Consider the following 19,847-nt stretch of genomic DNA (forward strand, 5'->3'; position numbering starts at 1 on the left):
GCAGTATCAGCCTACGCCTCACTGGCAAGGTTGGGTTTGAACCTGCTGCCTTTGCATACCCCTGAACTGCCCTCTGTAACCCCCAGTACCTCTTGGCCTTGTGCTAGGCCGCAGCCTGGGGCTTTCCAGTCTGGAGCTCCCCAGCTCCTCTGCCTTTCCCCAGCCCTGCTCCACTCAAGTACCCTGTCTCTAGCTCCCTGCAGCCAGGCCCTGCCCCCAGGGAGACTGCCTGGGCCTCTGGATCACTGCCTCTTATAGGGCCAGCTGGGCCTCATTGGGGTGTGGCCCAGCTGCAGCCACTTCCCAGTCAGCCCAGCTTAGCAGCTCCCAGCCACAACCTTCCCTCAGGGCTGTTTTCAGCCCATCAAGGCAGGAGCAGGGGACCAGTCCGCTATAGGGAGCGCTCAATGTCCTCGGGCTGCCCTGCTGGCTGGAGCGCTATCCCCCTTCCCTGGCTGCCTTGCTGGCTGGAGCTCCTTCTCCCTTCCTGAGCTGCTGCTGCTGGCTGGAGTGCTCCTTCCCTGGACTGCTTCTGCCGCACTGCTGCTGAGCTAGGGGTGGGGGGGCCTTGCTGGCCAGGCCCCACTCCCCCACCTCCAGAGGGAGAAGCCAGGACCCCACCACCACCGCTACCACCTGTGAGGGGTCCTTCCTGCCTGGCCACTAGGGTTGCTGGAGGAGGAGCTGCTGCTGCTGCTGCTGCTGGAGCTGTTTGTCCTGGGGAGCTGCTGGAGCCTGGAGGAGGAAGAGGACTGAGAAGACCACTGGCTGCTGGGGTAGCGCACAGGACTCTGGAGACCACTGTGGAGGGGGCCATCAAAGACTGACTGGCCATCAAAAACTCTTTAACTGTGCTCTAGTGGTGGGGATTTAGACTGTGTTTGTGGGGGTACAGGGGGTGTGGCGTGGAGCCTGCCCCCTGGTCCATCTCTGTCCCCCTCCCCAACCCCCACCACCACCTCTGCCTCTTCCACCACCTCCACAGGCCACTTACCATCTGCCTCAGTTCCTACCTCTGGGACTCAGCTGCTCGCCTGGCCTGCCATGCCCTATTGCCACCATTTGGGCCTGCAGCAGCAGCCAGCCAAACACTGACTTCGCACAAGCGCTCATGGGTGCATGCACCCCTGCCCTCCCCCGGACTGACCCCTTCCCTTCCCCTCTGCAACAGGCCCCCTAGCTTTGCCCCTTGTTGCCTGCCCCGTTTGCCCCTTGTAGCCTTCCCCCGCCCCCAGCTTCAGTTTGTTTGCCTGCCCCGCCTGTCTCCCTTTACAGCTTTGTTTGTCCTGCCCCAGCTCTGAAGCTAGCCCCTTGGTCCCTCTGCCCCACTCCCAGCCTGGTTGCTCCCCTCCTCTGCGATCCCCTCACCTTGATTAGCCCCTCCCCTCGTGCGCCCATGTCCCTATAGTGCGCTTGTGCTTCTCCCCTGTTTGAGTTTGCCCATATTGCACTGCACCCCCCATTGCTGTTGCACCCCTCCCCTCCCCTAGTGCAGCTAGAGGAACCGGGTTTGATCCTGTGTCTGTGACTGAACCCCTGCCCCCAAGTCCTTGATAGTCCCCCTATCTGCTCCCTCCCCCATTTTGGCACCCTCCTCCCCTGCCTGCATCCTAGCAGGGAGGAGTGGTTGACCTGCTTCCCCTCCCCCCTTCCTTTCTCCGGTGTCTCCCCTCCCTCCCTACTCACCATGGCGGGAGATGCGGCGGGTGGGACCCCTGGGGCAAGGTCCGCCTCCCCTGCTCTGCCTGTTCCCCCAACAACCCCTCTAGTCTCCACCTCAACCGCCGCTGCCGGACCACCTGCTACCACTCCCGCTGAGGCGCCGGCAGCGGTGGGTGATGGGGTGCCCTCTGCTGCTGCCACGTCCCTCGCCCCCTCCGATTGTGGGGGAGCCCTCCCAGCCGACAGAAAGGGCCAAGGCAAAAAGAAAGGAAAGGGCCCCGCTAAAAAGACTAGGCCCTCCATGGCAGAGACTGCTGCCACCGGCCGCGGCGCCCCTCCCCACTGTTCCCTTCACCAGCTCTGCAGGTGCCCCTCCCCCGGCCCCCAGGACGTAAGCCCAGGTGGGGGTGGCCCTCCTGCCTGCTGCTACGTCATCTCCCCTGACCGCCGCCGCCTCTGCTACCATCTACAGTGGCTGGGGCCTCTTCCCCACCTTAACCAGGAAGCACGGCGTCCATTGCCTCCTGGTGCCCGCCTCACCCCAAGTGGAGACCTACGTGCGGGCGTTGGCGAAGGTGGTGGGGCCCACGACCATTGTGGCAGCCTCCAAAATATATGGCAAGGTTGTCTTCTACCTTGCCTTGGAGGCCGCCGCCCAGGAGGCGGTGGAGAAGGTCCTGGCGGTGGGGGGGGTGTTCGTCCCCCTGGAGCCGCTGGAGGACCTGGGTGTCTGCATGGTCCTGACCTTTGTCCCTCCCTTCCTTCCTAATGCCGCCCTGTTACCCGCCCTCTCTATCCTGGGGAAGCCCACTTCCATTGTGAGCCCTCTCCCATTGGGCTGCAAAGACCCCGCCCTCTGTCACGTCCTCTCGTTCCGCTGGCAGATGCAGCTTCAACTGCTGCTGGCGGCACGTGGCGGAGAGGCGCTCGAGGGGTCTTTCCTGGTCCCCTATCAGGGGGCCCATTACCGGGTGCACTACTCCACGGGGGAGGCCCTGTGTTACCTCTGCCAGGCAACGGGGCACGTTCGGAGGGACTACCCCTTGGCCTGGCACAGAGGAGCTCCCGGGACCCCCGAGCCCCAGCAGGGCTCCAGCCCCATCATCGCCGGCGCCCCTGGCTGCCCGGTGCCCAGAGCCACCCCTCCTCCCTCCCAGCCGATCACTGCTCCCACTCGGGCCTCAGGGGTACCTCCTCCAGTGCGCCCAAACGAGCAGGAGAGCCCTGCCTCTGCTGCCTGTACTCTGGCGGGGCCTGTGGAGGAGGGTGCGGCAGGGGTACTGCTGGGCATGGGAGAGGGCTCTCCTGAAGGGGAATCTTCCTTCCCTCCTGTTGTTCCACCAGTACCTCCCTGAGTTGTCATCCCTGCCCCTTGACCCAACCACTGTTGATCAGCCTGCAGGCGACTCCATGGAGGGCTGAAGCAGGGCAAGCAGAAGGCTTGAGCTCCGCTCGTGCCATCTGATGCGGAAGCCCCCCGTAAGACCAGAAAGGGGGCCGCAGACACCAAGCCTTCCAGATTGCCCATGAGGTTGGTCCATCTGCCGGTGCTGGCTAGGGAAGACGTGGCAGCGCTGGAGGGTACCACCATCCCTGCTCTGCAGTCCCTCCCCCCAGAGGCCCCAGACTCTGCAGTCCCTCCCCTCCTGTTCCCTTGCCACCTGCGCCCCCTTCAACACCCGAGCTAAGCGTCGCCTTGGGCGCTAGTGGGAAGGACCCCAGGGTAAGGGGAAGTGAGCTCCCCTCCACCTTTGCGGAGATCGAGGCTCTGGGTCTGACCCCGGTCACCCAGGGGGAGGATGACCCTCTGCCAACGGGCCTCGACCTAGCCGACTTCACCCCAGCTTCCCCTTCCCCATGTTCCATCACACCGACTGCTGCATCCGCTCCTGCCTCCGAGGGTCCCTGGACTCCTCGACCTAGCTGGCCGCGGGTGGCACCCCGCTGACGGCTGCTGAGCCTGTTGAGGCAACGTCCGGTGCCTCGTGGCTGGGACCCCAGCTACCAGGGGTATCCCTCGTTGGTGTAGGGCGACCGGGTTCTTTCCCGGGTGGGGGCCCCACCTTTGCCACATTGAACACCCGGGGCTGTAGGGTGGGTTTCCGCAGGAGCCAGGTGCTCTCCTTTCTTCGGGAGCGGGAGGTACTCTGTGGTTTTCCTGCAGGAGACTCACATGGATCCAGCCGCCGAAGCCAGTTGGCAGCTGAAGTGGGGGGACAGGGTCTTCGTTAGCCATCTCACAGCCCGTACAGCTGGAGTGGCTACCCTGTTCTCCCCCAACCTACGGCCTGATGTGCTGGGGGTCGCCGAGGTTGTGCCGGGCTGCCTGCTGCACCTCTGGGTCCGCATGGAGGGGCTCGTGGTCAACCTCGTGAAAGTCTATGCCTCGACATTGGGCCCGAAGCGGCTGTGGTTCTATCAGCAGGCATCCGCCTTCCTCTGCTCCTTGGATCCTCACGAATGCCTGGTCCTTGGCGGGGACTTTAACACCACACTCGAGGAGCGGGACTGCTCGGGGACCAGGGCCGCAGACGTCCTCTGGGAGATCGTCAACCGTCACTCCCTGGTGGACGTCTGGCTTGACCACCATCCGGACGATGTCTCCACGTTTACTTATGTCCGGGTGGGAGCCCATCAGTCATGCCACTCCCGGTTGGACCGCATTTATTTGTCACGCTTCCATCTTTCACGGGCCCAGTCCTCCAGCATCCAGCCAGCTCCTTTTTCGGATCACCACCTCGTTACTGTGATGGCCTCTCTCTGTGCGGAGAAGCCAGGGCCGGCCTATTGGCATTTTAACAGCTTGCTGGAGGATGCGGGCTTCATGGCGTCCTTCTGGGAGTTCTGGCTCGCCTGGCGAGGGCAGCGGCGTGCCTTTCCCTTGGCGTGGCGGTGGTAGGATGTGGGAAAGGTGCGCACCCAGCTCTTCTGCCGAGACTACACCTGGGGCGCCAGCTGACGGAGGGATGTGGCGATAGAGCAGCTGGAACTGGAGGTCTTAGAGCTGGAGAGGCGTCTGGCTGCCAGCCCGAGGATCCATCCCTTTGCGGAGCGTGCCGGGAGAAGCGGGAGGAGCTCCAGGTCCTCAAAGACCATCGGGCCCGGGGTGCCTTTGTTCGATCCCGCATCCGCCTCCTTCGGGAGATGGATCACAGCTGCTGCTTCTTCTGCGCCCTGGAGAAAAAGAGAGGGGCCAAGAAGCATGTCACCTGCATTTTGGCAGAGGACGGCACCCTCCTCATGGATCCGGCAGAGATGTGCGAGTGGGCCAGGACCTTTTCTCCCTGGATCTGACCGATCCTGCCGCTTGCAGAGTGCTCTGGGACGGACTCCCAACAGTCAGCGCGGTCGTCCGGGACCGGCTAGAGCTCTCTCTCTCTCTGACCAAATTCTCGGAAGCCCTCCTCGCATGCCCAACGACAAATCTCCAGGCATGGACGGGCTGACCATGGAGTTCTGCCATGTGTTCTGGGACGTCCTCGACCCGGACCTGGTCACCGTCTGGGCCGAGTCCTTGCAGAGCGGGATCTTCCCTCTCTCGTGCAAGCGAACCGTGCTCGCCTTATTGCCGAAGAAGGGGGACCTCTGCGACTTACATAATTGGCGTCCCATCTCGTTCCTCTGCATGGACTACAAAATCGTAGCCAAGGCCATCTCGCTGTGGCTGGGGGCCGTGCTGGAGGACTTGATTCACCCAGACCAGACCTTCACTGTCCCGTGCCGTAGCATCTTTGATAACCTTTATCTGGTCCGGGATCTCTTGGATCTTGGTTGCAGGGATGGTCTGTCATTCGCCCTTCTGTCCCTGGATCAGGAGAAGGCGTTCGACAGGGTGGACCACGGGTATCTCCTGAGCACTCTGCGAGCGTTAGGCTTCGGATCCCAGTTTGTGGGTTTTCTCCAGGTGCTGTACGCTTCCACAGAGTGTCTGGTCAGGCTCAACCGGACCCTGACCGAGTTGGTCAGCTTCGGGCAGGGAGTACAGCAGAGTTGCCCCTTCTCGGGCCAGCTGTATGCTCTGGCAATTGAGCCCTTTCTCTGTCTCCTCTGCAGGAGGTTGACGGGGTTGGTGCTTCGGGAGTCGGAGCTACAACTGGTCCTGTCGGCGTACGCCGACAATGTGCTCCTCGTGGTCCAGGACCCGGGCGACTTGGCTTAGATGGAGGCTTGCTGGGCAGTGTACTCGGTGGCCTCCTCCACTCGGGTCAACTGGGTCAAGAACTCTGGCCTGGTGGTTGGGGACGGGTGGCAGGTGAGCTCCCTCCTACCTGCGATTCAGGCCATCTGGTGGAGCGCGGGTCTGCTGCTCTATCTCGGCGTTTACCTTTCTGCCACGCATCCATCTCCACCGGAGAACTGGCAGGGTTTGGCGGGCAGGGTGACGGAGCGGCCCCGGAAATGGTCGGGACTCCTTCGGTGCCTTTCCCTTCGAGGGAGGGCACTGGTGCTCAATCAACTAGTCCTGTCCATGCTCTGGTACCGGCTCAACACCCTGGTCCCAGCCCCGATTTTCCTGGCCGACCTCCGGAAAGTGGTTCTGGAATTCTTCTGGCCAGGACTGCACTGGGTCCCTGCAGGGGTCCTCCACCTGCCCCTGGAGGAGGGAGGGCAGGGCTTGAAGTGCCTACGCACTCAAGTCCACGTCTTCCTCCTCCAGGCCCTGCAGAGGCTTCTTTATGGTGCAGGTAGTCCGGCGTGGAGAGTACTGGTGCACACCTTCCTGCGCCGCTTCTGAGGACTCCGATACGACCGGCAGCTCCTTTATCTCGATCCGAGGGGTCTTCCGCGAGATCTCTCCGGGCTACCGGACTTCTACCAGAACCTCCTCCGGACCTGGAAGCTGTTCTCTGCGACCAGGTCCGTGGCGGCCACCAAGGGGGCAGATCTCCTCGCGGAGCCCCTGCTACACAACCCCCAGCTCCATGTGCAGGTGGCAGAGTCCCCCGCGGTGCGCTAGAGATTGGTTGTGGCAGAAGCTACCAGGGTCAGAGACCTCCTGGACTACAACCGGGGAGGCTGGCTGGATCACCTGGCACTCGCTCAGTGTATGGGGCTCTCCAGACCTTGTACTCCCCGGCGCGTACTACAGTAGGTGGAGGCCGCTTTGCCACCCACTGCTCGGGCCTACCTCGACCGGGTCTTGCGAGAGGGCATGCCCTGCCCACCCACCACCCCGAGCCCTCCAGACCTTTTCATTGGGCTTCTGCCCCGTGGACCCGACCGGCCCCCTTGGCCCTTCTCCGCAAGCCAGCTGCATGATCTGCAGCTGGTCCGCTTCCGAACTGCGCCAACGACACATCTCTACACGCTCGTGCTCCATACCCTTCACTTCCTCACCCTCGTGTCCCGCCCCGACACAAAGTGGCGGGACCTCCTGCTACCTCTGGAGGGTGAGGAGCCCTGGTGGGCCAGCCTATACTCTTCCCTGGTCCCTAGGGCCGCCGGGGATATCAGTTGGCAGCTCCTTCATGGGGCTGTGCGCACGGGAATGTACTTGGCGCGCTTTACCCCGTCCCAGACACCTGCCCCTTCTGCGGCATGCAGGAGACCCTGGCACACGTTTACTTAGTGCGCCAGGTTGCAGCCCCTATACCGGCTCCTCACCGATATCCTGTTATGTTTCTGGCTGCACTTTTCCCCTCACCTCCTTCTTTATGCACTCCCTATCTGTGGCCCCACAAAGTCGCGGGACCTCCTGGTCAACCTCCTCCTCATCCTGGCAGAAATGGCCATCTACGCAACCAGGGAGAGGAGGTTGGCCAATGGAGACTCCTGTGACTGTGGGGCTTGTTTCCGATCCTTAGTCCGTTCACATATCCAGACAGAGTTCCTCTGGGCGGCGTCCACTGGCTCCCTTCTCCCTTGACGCCTTCGAGGAGCAGTGAGCGCTGTCTGGGATTCTCTGCTCGATGTCCCCGTCAGGCTCTTTTCTTATGACCCTCTGACCGCACTCCTGTCCCTGTTCTTTTATTAGTTGTCCCTTGAAATCAGTGGAGTTCTGAGGTCCCGTAGATCCTCCCCTTAGGCTGGGGGAAGGATCTGTTAGCAATGGGCGGGCTTCCGCCAACCCAGTTCCCAGAAACCAATAGGTACAGCTCCCATCCTCAGATGGTCCCATTGCTTCTGACAGCTCCACCTCTGCTAGGCCCATCCTTAGACTTGGACTGGTGCCCTGATGCAGATCCTGCCTTTTTGCCAGCCCATTCTTACAGTCCAGACAGCAGACCTATCCACCAGCTTATGGGCGATTCACCGACCCTGTGTGCCTTGCTTGGCTAAGTTGGCATTAGCATCAACAAAGAAAAATCAGTACTTACCCCTACTTGCAACCTCATCATTATAGGGGTGCACCTTGACTCTGTCATGGCTCATGCCTTCCTACCATCAGACCATTTTTCTGCCCTCATTGCTCTCATTGTGAGGCTTCACTGTCGACCATGCATGGTCGTCTGACAGTGCCTCTTGCTCCTTGGCCATATGGGAGCCTGCACCTCAGTTACACCCTTCACCCACCTTCATATGCACTGCCTGCAATGATGGCTCTGCTTGACTTGCAATCAGCAGATGGACCCTCTCACCAAACCGGTCCTTCTCGCCCTTTCCATCCTCATCTCCCTCACTTGGTGGCACAACCCATTCTCCGTCCTAGTGGGTATCCCTTTGATGCCTCCAGTGCCAAACACCATCGATGCCTCCATGGTGGGCTGGCAATCACGTGTGGGAGGCTACACAGCCCATGGCCTCTAGTTGCCCAGGGAAGCGAGAATGGACATCAGTGTCCTTGAACTCCACGCTGTTTGTCTGGCCTGCCAAGCACTCCTGCCATGTCCAGCTGCCCTCCAACACCATGGTGATCGTTGTATATGTCAACAAGTAGTGTCTGCGGAGGCCATCTTCCTTTGGCATTGGTGCCTCAAACATGAGATATCTCTCCACACCATGCACCTTCCCAGTGCAAGCAACTCTCTTGCAGATACTCCTTCTATGCCAACCATGAGTGGGAACTCCCCAACCCCATGTTCCATTCCATCTTTTGCCGGCAAGGCACACCTTCCTGGGATCTCTTCGCCACTGCGAACAATCACAAACTACCTCTTTTCTGCTCATGGGGAGCCCTTCTATGCCAACCATGAGTGGGAACTCCCCAACCCCATGTTCCATTCCATCTTTTGCCGGCAAGGCACACCTTGCTGGGATCTCTTCGCCACTGCGAACAATCACAAACTACCTCTTTTCTGCTCATGGGGAGCCCTAGGCCCAAGCTTGCAAGGATGCCCTCCCTGGACCACCGAACTCCCCTATGCCTTCCCACCCATTCCCCTGCTTCTGCAAGTCCTATGTAAAATACACCAGGATCAGGTGACTGTCCTCCATGTGACCCCTACTTGGCCTCGCCAGTACTAGTTTATGGACTTTCTTCTCTGAATCTGCCTCCAATCTGGCTTTCCAACCTTCCTAATCTCCTGACGCAGGACCATGGCCGTATCTGACACCCCAACCTTGGCCCTCTTCACCTCGTGGCCTAGTATTTGGATAGGGGTGATGGTAGATACAGTATGATCCGCTTCTGTCCACGACATCCTGGCACACAGCCGGCACCCATCCACTGGAGTTTCCTGTGAAGCCAAATGACGCCACTTCACCTTTTGGTCACGTGACCACGGCTCCTCCCTGGATGACATCTATTGTGAGACAATATGGCCTCGCACACTCCTCAATTCATGTCCACCTGGCGGCACTCAGTATCTTCCTCCTTCTAGTGGATGGCTTCTCTGTTTTCACTCACCCAACTGCTGCCTGTTTCCTCTGTGACCTTCTAAATGTCTTTCCCAGAGTCCACAAGCCCATCCCTTCTCTGGTACCTTAACTTGGTCCTCTCTGCCCTTGCTCTCTGCTGCTCTTTGAACCCCTTGCCACATGCTCCGTCGCTCACTTTTCCATGAATGTCGTCGTCTTAGTGGCCATTACCTCTGTATGTTGCGTCAGCGAACTGATGGCCATGATGGCAAAGCCTCCCTTTACTGTCTTTCACAAAGGTAAGGACTCCTTCTGCTTCAACCCAAATTCCTCCCCAAGGTGGCATCCCTGTTCCATCCACCTTTTACCCCAAGCTACACACTTCCACAAGGCACCGCGAACTCCACTCCCTGGACATATGTAGGGCACTTGCATTTTACCTTCAGCGCACCCGCCCCTTTCGCACTTTCTCTCGCCTCTTCGTCGTCATTGCTGACTGCTGTCGAGGCTGTGTGCTCTCCTCACAATATATTTCCCTGTGGATCTGCCACTGTATTACTGACTGCTTTACTTCCTCTCATGTTCCTCCACCAACAACGGTCACGGCTCGTTCCCCGCGGTCTCATGCCACCATGTCAGCCTTCCTTGCGGATGTTCCATGGCAGGACATTTGTCGTGTGGCCACTTGATCATCTGTCCATACCTTTGTCACAGATTATGCCATCGCCCCTGCTGAAAGGCAGGCACTGTCATCGGACAAGCTGTTTTATACACAGTGACTGCTGTCATGCCCTTGCATCTACCTCCACTCTAAACACTGCTTGCTACTCTCCCACGATTGGCATCCACGTGAGGCCCATCTCTTGAAGAAGAGAATGTTACTTACTCTAACTGAAGGTTCTTCGGGATGTGTTGTCCCTATCTGGATTTCAACACCCGTTCTCAATTATCTCCACGGCGTGCTCCTGTGTAAGGGGAACTGGAGCAGCATCAATCTGCACGGCTTCTTAAAGCCTCAGATGCACCACGTGGTGAACGCACAGATACTACTATGAACACACCTGGTGTATGACACACATGCACACCCCCAGTTGGAATCCGGATAGGGACTACACAATTGAAGAAACTCCAGTTACAGTAAGTAACCTTCTCTTACTACGAGAGGAAGACGCACCCAGAAGTGGCAGATCGGGTCATCTTATCTCAAAAGTGGACTCCTATATGCCTGTTTCTCCGCCTAAGGCGTTGAAGGTGAGATTAGTAAAGAAGATTTCAGAGGAACAGGCCAGAATGACCCTGGTTACCTTCTGCTTGATCTTAATCTTGGTAGTTATACCTGATTCAGACATAACGGGATCTTTGTCTCAAGATACCAGCATGAAAGAACATAAAGTAATGGGCATATTCTACATCAAGATCACATGCTGTTAAAATGGTCGGCTAGGATACTAAGAAAGAACTTGTCATTCATTTTTAATGAGTAGGTGATAAACAGCCTTCTAGCATTTCAGTGGAGATTTGTTGATGTCTGGGACTCGCTTGAATGAGGTTAACGTATTGTTGTTAAAAGGGATGCATCAGGACAAAATCAGCCAAAGTAAAGCACATTCTAGTGTTTCTACTCAAGGCTAATACTTAGTAAAGACAAATCTGCAGTTGTAAGAAATCAAGGAACATCTCTCATCACCGCCACAGTAAGGTTCCTCCAGACCACCTTTCTCATTTATTCCCTCAGTAATACACAGGTTTTTGTTGAGATCTTGACTTGTGTGCTACAAGCCTTCCTAAACCATCTTTCTAGCCTTTACAGACAGTATGTTCATACCAGCACGGATAAAAATGAATTATTAAAAAAAATTGGAGTTTATTTAAATTGTTTTTTAATTATTTAAAATTAAATTTGAAATTATGACTAATGTTAAGGCCTAAATTTATGATCTTTTATACTTACAATCTAGAAATCTATTACAATTATTTAAATTAAATAAAAGCAATGTTAAGCAGTATTTATTTGTTTGCCAAAGGTTTTAAAAAAGTTAAACCACTGAACAGGTGGAAGTAACTGGGTAAGCACCTGTTTGTAGAAGTGCTAAATCAGATTTTTAACAACAGTTGTCTCTTCTGCAGGTGTAGAGAGAATACTTGAAATTTCTTTTATTCAGTCAATTCAGTTCAATGACTAGTTCCTTAAAAGTAAAGAAATTGATTGGAAGTTGAAAAAACAGGAAAGCTTGTTTTCCTCTTCCAATCTCTGAACAAAAATGAAATGTGAGAGGGTGAGATCAGAAACAATCACTTTAATTCACTAACTGTAGATAATGCTTCCTTTTTTTAATAAATCAATTTTCAGTGAATCAAAATAAATCAATTTTGAATGCAAAATGTTTATCAAACTTTTTTTTCCTTATGAATCTAGCACATTTTAGGTAATTTTTTAAATAAAATAGAAGTATGCAAATGGTGTTTTTATGCATTTTTATTGAATTCAGTCAAATTAGTTTCCATCAAAGTAGAACATCACGCAAATCACAAATAAAAATGACTCTTCCAGTAAATAAGAAGCATATTGTTCACCATTCTCAAACAAATAGCAAAAAGAACCAAATTTAATGTAAATGCTATATTTAGTTGCAAATCAACATGGTTTCATGGTTACCAACCTATGAGAATCAGCTTTTTTAAAGAAATTAATTAAGTAGTACAAATGTGAAACAAGATTAAAATTGATTATTTAAATCAACGCTTCCTGCTTGCTGATTTAATCATGATAAAATTAGTGATTTATATCATTTTTATTTAAAAATCAATCCACTCTGGTCTGTGCCTCTTATCACTGAAAGTAACTTACCTGCTTACTACATCTGTAACCAGAGGGATTTTGGAGCTTGGCGTGCTCTTTGTGAAACCTCAGTTGTATAGTTATCGAAGTATGGTAATTCTTCAAACTGACCTGGTCTTTTTTCTCACTGTCACCATAATCTTCCTGCTATGAGAGAAAGTGGTACTGTTGTCATTCTGGCTAAGACCAAACATCATACTGAAGTATAATATCATAAGTTTATGTGAATAGGACCATCAAAAGGATGTGTATATAGCAAAGACATTCAAAGTCTTAAGTGGAGCTTTTGCCAAGTGTATTACTGCTCACTTTTTTAAAGGAGTGATGATCATTGTGAGTGGAGACATCACACACGTCTTGCAGTGAGAAATGAAAGATCAGTGTGTCATGTTCCACCCATGCCTTCTCAAAACACCCTGGAATTGATCACCTCCTCTGGAGATACAGGAACTCCTCACTTAACGTTGTTGTTTCGTTGTTACATCGATGATTTATTAGAGAACATGCTTGTTTAAAGTTGCACAGTGCTCCCTTATAACATTGTTTGGCAGTCACCTGTTTAGTCCACTGCTTGCAGGAAGAGCAGCCCATTGGAGCTAGCTGGTGGGGGCTTGGAACCAGGGTGGGCTCGCAGCCCCATATCCGCTCCCCTAAGTTTCCTGTGTGGTAGCTGCCCAGCAGGCTATCAAGTGCCAGGAAGTGCAGGTATCCCTATCCCCACTGCCTTGTGCTACTCCTGCCCTCTGCCTTGGAGCTGCTCCCAGGAGCCTCCTGCTTGCTGTGCAGGGGGTGGAGGGGGAAGACGGGTGCTGATGTCAGGGTGTCTCCTCCCTCGCTCTTGCCCCCTACTCCTGTACCTCATCTCCACCGAGTGGCAGTGGGGCTGTGGGGGAGACACATGACAGGGCTCTGGAATAAGGGAGGTTGCTGGCGGCAGCTGCTGTCTCAACTTGCTAATATACTTAAAAAGGCAATGTACTTAGAATTGGTTCAGCATACTTAAAAGGGCAATGCGTGTGTCTCTCTTACACGCTCTCTCTCACGAATACACACACACACTCTCTCACACTCTGTCTCACACACACATGCACACACACACCCCCTGGCACTTTGGAAAGTGGAGGGAGTGGTGCACTCCAATGGGATAGCGTGGGGTCATCATCACGTTCAATTTCCACAGGGAATATTTGCAGACACTGCCATGCATCTGTTCTGTCTCCTCCCTCCATTTATGCTGCCTTGTAGAGTGTGAGGCTACGTTAACAACAATGTGTTAGTTCAGGGGTTCTCAGACTTGTGTACTGGTGACCCCTTTCACACAGCAAGCCTGTGAGTGCAACACCACCCCCATTATACATTAAAAACCCTTTTAAATATATTTAATACCATTATAAATGCTGGATACAAAGCAGGTTTGAGGTGGAGGCTGACAGCTCGCAACCCCCCGTGTAATAACCTCGTGACCCCCTGAGGGTCCTAACCCCCAGTTTGAGAACCCCTGTGTTAGTTCATCATTTAGCAGCAGGGCATTCCCTGGGAAATATCCCACTCTTTTCCATTCTCTGACCACCACCTCAACCATAAATGAGTTACTGTATTGACTCCTCCCTGCCTCCATAGAGGTGATATCACCTTTGTAAATCAACAGCAAAGACTGTCTGATATGGCAAGGACAGAGAAGAAAAAATTCTGTCTCACCATTAATTTTCTTTCTAGAATTGTGCATATCAGCCAGCCTGACCCTCTCTGAGAGGATTGAGTTATGTCCAGAATCTTTCTGGCTTTTGCTGGCTTGTTAAATAATTTTAAAGGGACATGTGTTCCTCTAAGAACCTTCCTAAATTTCTCAATCCTTAAATTTGTTGTGGAGGCTCTGCAGCAAATGATTTGAGTTGAATAATGTGTGTATAGGTTTATTTATTGAAACTTTTGGAAGCTGTTGTTCTGTACGGTTCTTCCTGAGGAGTAATCCTGAACACAATCTGAGCCAAAGAACTAGTCTTACTTCAGTGATTAAGGAGATGGGGAATATCCTCACTGTGAAGAGTGTCTGTCAAGGAGAATGCACTAATGGAAAATGTTTCCATTCTGAAATGTATGGAAGAAGAGAGTGCAAAGTATGAGGGGTGGAGTACAGTACTAGCTGTCGTCCCCTTTTCTCCACCTTGATGTCCTAGCTTAATCCCTAGTATATTTGTTAAAGGTAACATTTGAAATGATCAACTTTAATTCTTAGTTACCTTTTTCCCACATAAAAATAGAGATCAGGGCAAGGACATTGAGGGGAAAAGGGGGCAGATTGATAGCAATCTCCCATGTCCCCAGCACCATTTACATATCTTTTCTAGTGTCAATGTGGAAAAACAAGGACTTTTTATTAATGGCGTTTTCTGGCAATTAACCCTTCTGAGAAAATTGTCCTGTGCTTGGGAGTTTGATGGTATTTTGTCTCTGGGATTTGGAGTTCTTGACTGCTTTCTATACTGAGATATATGCCAAAAATTTAATGTCAGAGAATAAATTTAAAACAGCATTTAAGAGTTTTATTGAATTTTTCTATATAACGCATGTATAATAACTTAAGTATAATAATATGCAAATAAATTGGTTGCTCTAATCAAGAAGTTGAGGGAAGAAGTTTAAAATTAGGATTTGAAGGATGTCTAAATCAGTGTTTCTCAAACTTTTGTATTGATGACCTCTTTCACATAGCAAACCTATGAGTGCGACACCCCCCCCAGATTAAAAACACTTTTTTTTGTAAAAAGAACAGGAGTACTTGTGGCACCTTGGAGACTAACAAATTTATTTGAGCATAAGCTTTCGTGGGCTACAGCCCACTTCTTTGGATGCATGGAATGGAACATATATTGAGGAGATATATATACACATACAGAGAGCATGAAAAGGTGGGAGTTGCCCTAGCAACTCTAAGAGGCTAATTAAGTAAGGAAAGAAAAAAAAAACTTTTGAAGTGATAATCAAGATAGCCCAGTACAGACAGTTTGATAAGAAGTGTGAGAATACTTACAAGGGGAGATAGATTCAATGTTTGTAATGGCTCAGCCATTCCCAGTCCCTATTTAAACCTTTCTTTTGTGATTAACACTATTATAAATGATGGAGGCTGACAGCTTGTGACCCCCCATGTAATAACCTTGTGACCCCCTGAGACATCACGACCCCCAGTTTGAGAACCCCTGGTCTAAATTAATCTTAATTATAGAGTTACAGACAGTGCCTCCATATTATGCCAATTATTCATGCTTACCTCTGCATGTAGATTAAATTTACTCAGTGAAATTTGCTGTTTAAATAAACTGCCAGATTCAAGCTGCAGAGGATGTGATATTTAGTATTGTGTGAGCTTAAACAGCTTTTCTCCTTCAATTTGTAGTACTAATTGTGTGTAAAAAACACTCTAATCATTAGAATAGTAAGAAAAGTCAATGATTGCTTTAAATCAGAAACTGAGTAGGTTAAATGCATCAATAATTTGATGTACATTAATATTTTAATAGCAGCACCTGCAGAACAATATCTTCAGGAGAAACTGCCAGATGAAGTGGTTCTAAAGATCTTTTCCTACTTGCTGGAGCAAGATCTTTGTAGAGCAGCTTGTGTGTGTAAACGCTTCAGTGAGTTGGCTAATGATCCAATTTTGTGGTAAGTGAAAAGCTATTCCTCATTATCTTGAGATATATTGTATGTGCTGCACAAAATGCCAAGTACAATAGAAAAATTAAAATGCTGGTTAGGAATTATAATTAGTTTAAATTAAAACAAATGTTTGTCTTTTAATATGCTTACCTTATCTGTTACAAGTAGATATGTATAAGCATGTCAGTTATATGCAGTTAAAAATAGTAAAACTTTTCCCCTAGAATTATACCTGTTTAGTAATGTTATCTGAAAGTTCAATTACTTATCTTTTAGTACCTTCCTCCCTCTTAAAGTTTGTGTGGGAATTGTATACCTTGATCCAAGATAGCAAACTCTTCCTTAAGTGTCAAGGAAAATCCTGCCTACAATCACACTATGATTTTTATTTGTCTGGATTTTCAAAAAGAATATAGGTGTTGGGTATGCAGACTTTTTCTCTTTCTAGGGTTATTGAGATCCTGAAAACATCTTATTTAATTGAGAACCAATATTCCAGGGGCTGCTCTAGAAAAAAATTGAATTTGAATATCTAGGAAGACATGATTAGGTTTATCTCTGTTTCTTTATGGCTTGTAGACTCCTCTGTGTTAACCCCAAATACGTTTGTTTTGCTTGTAACCTTTAGCTGGACCTCAAGGTGGTTATTCTTGATACTTAGGTTTTGTAAGTGGGTTTTTAAAATCTAGCAATAGGCTGAGTTTTCAAATGTATTTCCTTTCTTTTTGTTTTTAATAAAATTTACCTCTTTTAAGAACAGGATTGGATTTTGTCCTAATAGGTTTGTGCACATGATGGTTAGTTGGCTGATGGCAACAGCTGATTTCCTTTGATTTCCTTTCTCAGCTCTTCCCCGGAGGGGGCATGAAGGGGCTTGAGGGTACCACACAGGAAGGAATTCCCAAATGCACCTTCCTGGGTTTTGAAGGGGAGTTTTTTGCACTTGGGTGGTGGGAGCATCTACGCATCCAAGGTCAGAGAGAAGCAGTAACCTTGGGAGTTTAATACAAGCCTGGAGTGGCCAGTATTAATTTTTAAAATCCTTGCAAGCTCCCACCTTCTGCACCCAGAGTGGGGAATCAACCTTGACAGATGCAATTTTAATTCTTCAAATAATGTCCCTATGAGTGCTCCACTTTAGGTGCTTGTGCGTCCCTGTGCTTGTAATCAGAGACTTGTGGTACCAGTACCCGGTTGGGTTGCACATGTGCGATCCCCATCTCATGCCACTTCAGGTGCTGTGTGACCAGGGACGGCTCTAGACATTTCGCTGCCCCAAGCATGGCATCATGCCGCGGGGGGTGCTCTGCTGTTCGCTGGTCACGCCGCTCCGGTGGACTTCCTGCAGACGTGCCTGCGGAGGGTCCACTGGTCCTGCGGCTCCGGTGGACCTCCCACAGGTGTGCCTGCAGAGGGTCCGCTGGTCCGGACCTGAGGACCCTCCGCAGGCATGCCTCCAAAGGCACTCTGCCTGCCACCCTCCCGGTGACCAGCAGAGCGCCCCCCATGGCATGCCACCCCAAGCACGCGCTTGGCGTGCTGGGGCCTGGAGCCGCCCCTGTGTGCGACCAACACACACACATCCCTCCGCCCCCAGTTCTTTCTTTACCGCCTTTGGCTTGAGTCGGAGCATTTAGCAGCGCTGCAGAGCTTAGTCTTCCTAGCATAGCCCTTATCCTTTACTTTCTTTCCCCGTTTCTTTTTGGAAGAAACAAACAGGGAGAGAAATAATGTGTTACTCTTCCCTTACTTAGAATTTCAGGTTTCTGTTAGCCGTTAATGTAGGACACCTGATAAGGAGGGGAAACATTCCCATCAGGGGCATGCCTGGTTCACTGAGTTTCAAAAGCGGCCTAACTTGCAGGCTGTCAATACCTATGTCAGACAGGCACTTGCAGTGTGTTTGGCTTAGGCAAGACACACACACCCCAAAAGTGCTTGCACTGCCAGAAGTTAAAAGCCTGGATCAGAAAGGCCAGAGATTTACTGCTCCTGATGAAGTCTCTCCGTCTGGCTTCTGAGCCAGAAGCTCGGACCCCTTCTGGACAGAGGTCACCAACAGCAGCCTCTGACAGAGGCTCTTCTTCCTCTGTGGCTCACGCTACAGACATAAAAAGATGGCTAAAAAGTGTGCTCCATCCTCACCAGATTGGGAACTGACCAAGAAACAGCAGTCCCCAAACAGAGAGACACTGTCGGTACCGACTGCACTGTCAGTCTTTGCAGTCAAGATTCCTAGACCATCCAGTATCTTGGTACCACGAGAGCTAAAGACTCCAAGAGAGCTAGCTCTGACATAGCCAATGAGGGGAAACTGAAAATCCATGCCATGGCACCATCGAAGCAGACTAGATACCCAGCACCAAGCACATCAAGACAGCTAATGACTATGCTGTCACTTACCATTGGCACAACACAATCGATGCAGCCACCCATACTGACAATGACCTCACAGACATCAGCATTGACCCTTTCGGTATTACAGCAGTTACTGCACTACTCCTGGTCTCTTCGACAGCAGAATCCCCCATTCTCTGCACCAGCGTCACTCCAACATATTCGGTACCTACTCACCTTGCCGTTCCGCTCCTCCATTCTTAATCGATGAAGAAGAGACGATGAAGGGGAAATGTATTTTCCACACTATTTTTCCCCCTATCCATGAACTGACCAAACTGGATCCCCCATCACAAAGGGGATATTCTACTGGGGCTAAAGAACACCACTGGTTTGGACACCCTGGGATGACACTCGTGTCTACCTCACCACACTGGCTTTATGGGAACCCTTGGATGGCATATCCTCCACACTACTGCAAGCCTCCCAGCCCACCCAGGGAGAACACATGACAGTCTTCCATACCATCGGTATCAGGACCATCTGAAACTCCGGAGGAGATACCTAGACAACCAGAGGAGACCTCTGACTTAGAGATGAAACCAGCAACCCACCTATCCTCATCATTCCTTGATGACACCATCATCATTGTTACCCCATCCCCCTGCCCAGTGTGGGCGACCAATGATTTTAAACATTTTCAGGACCTCTACAGGAAGGTCACAGAATCCCTGGACATCGTATCCCTGGAGAATTATTAGTTAAATTGGAAAAGATGGGGATCAGTATGAAAATTGAAAGGTGGATAAGGAACTGTTCAAATGGGAGACTACAACGGGTCGTACTGAAAGGTGAACTGTCAGGCTGGAAGGAGGTTACTAGTGAAGTTCCTCAGGGATCAGTTTTGGGACCAATCTTATTTAACCTTTTTATTACTGACCTTGGCACAAAAAGTGGGAATGTACTAATAAAGTTTGCGGATGACAAAAAGCTGGAGGTATCTAACACAGAGAAGCAACCGGGATATCATACACGGAAGATCTTGATGACTTGTAAACTGGGTAGATAAATAGTAATAGGATGAAATTTAATAGTGAAACATTGCAAGGTCATGCATTTAGGGCTTATAAAAGGAATTTTAGTTATAATGAGGACACATCAGTTGGAAATAACGGAGGAGGAAAAGGACCCTCTGAGTATTGGTTGATCACAGGATGACTATGAGCTGCCAATGTGATATGGCCGTTAAAAAAGCTAATGCCGTTAGGATCGAGCAGGCGAGGTATTTCCAGCAAAGATAAGGAGGTTTTACTACCATTGTACAACGCCACTGGTGAGACCTCATCTGGAATACTGTGTGCAGTTCTGGTCTCCCATGTTTAAGAAGGATGAATTCAAACTGGAACAGGTACGGAGACGGGCTACTGGGATGATCTGAGGAATGGAAGACCTGTCTTATGAAAGGAGACTCAAAGAGCTTGACTTGTTTAGCCTAACCAAGAGAAGGTTGAGGGGAGGTATGATTGCTCTTTATAAATATATCAGAAGGATTAATATAAGGAGGGAGAGGAATTATTTAAGCTTAGTACCAATGTGGACACAAGAACAGATG

At 51.2% G+C, this 19,847-nt stretch overlaps 1 protein-coding gene across 11 annotated transcripts in view; it reads left to right on the plus strand.

Moving 5' to 3' along the window:
- Window positions 1-19,847, plus strand: part of FBXO11 (F-box protein 11) — a 183,798-nt gene that overhangs the window by 95,333 nt on the left and 68,618 nt on the right. For 4 of the 11 annotated variants that reach the window (XM_075064415.1, XM_075064411.1, XM_075064412.1 and 1 more), the window contains exons 4-5: window positions 12,802-12,943; window positions 15,760-15,904. In XM_075064415.1, coding sequence (XP_074920516.1) covers window positions 12,802-12,943; window positions 15,760-15,904 — 287 coding nt within the window. The remainder of the gene's footprint in view (window positions 1-12,801; window positions 12,944-15,759; window positions 15,905-19,847) is intronic. The other 7 variants (XM_032772050.2, XM_032772049.2, XM_032772046.2 and 4 more) reach the window with 3 other exon arrangements.

Source organism: Chelonoidis abingdonii, chromosome 3 (genome assembly GCF_003597395.2).
Source record: "Chelonoidis abingdonii isolate Lonesome George chromosome 3, CheloAbing_2.0, whole genome shotgun sequence".
Lineage (NCBI taxonomy): Eukaryota > Metazoa > Chordata > Testudines > Testudinidae > Chelonoidis > Chelonoidis abingdonii.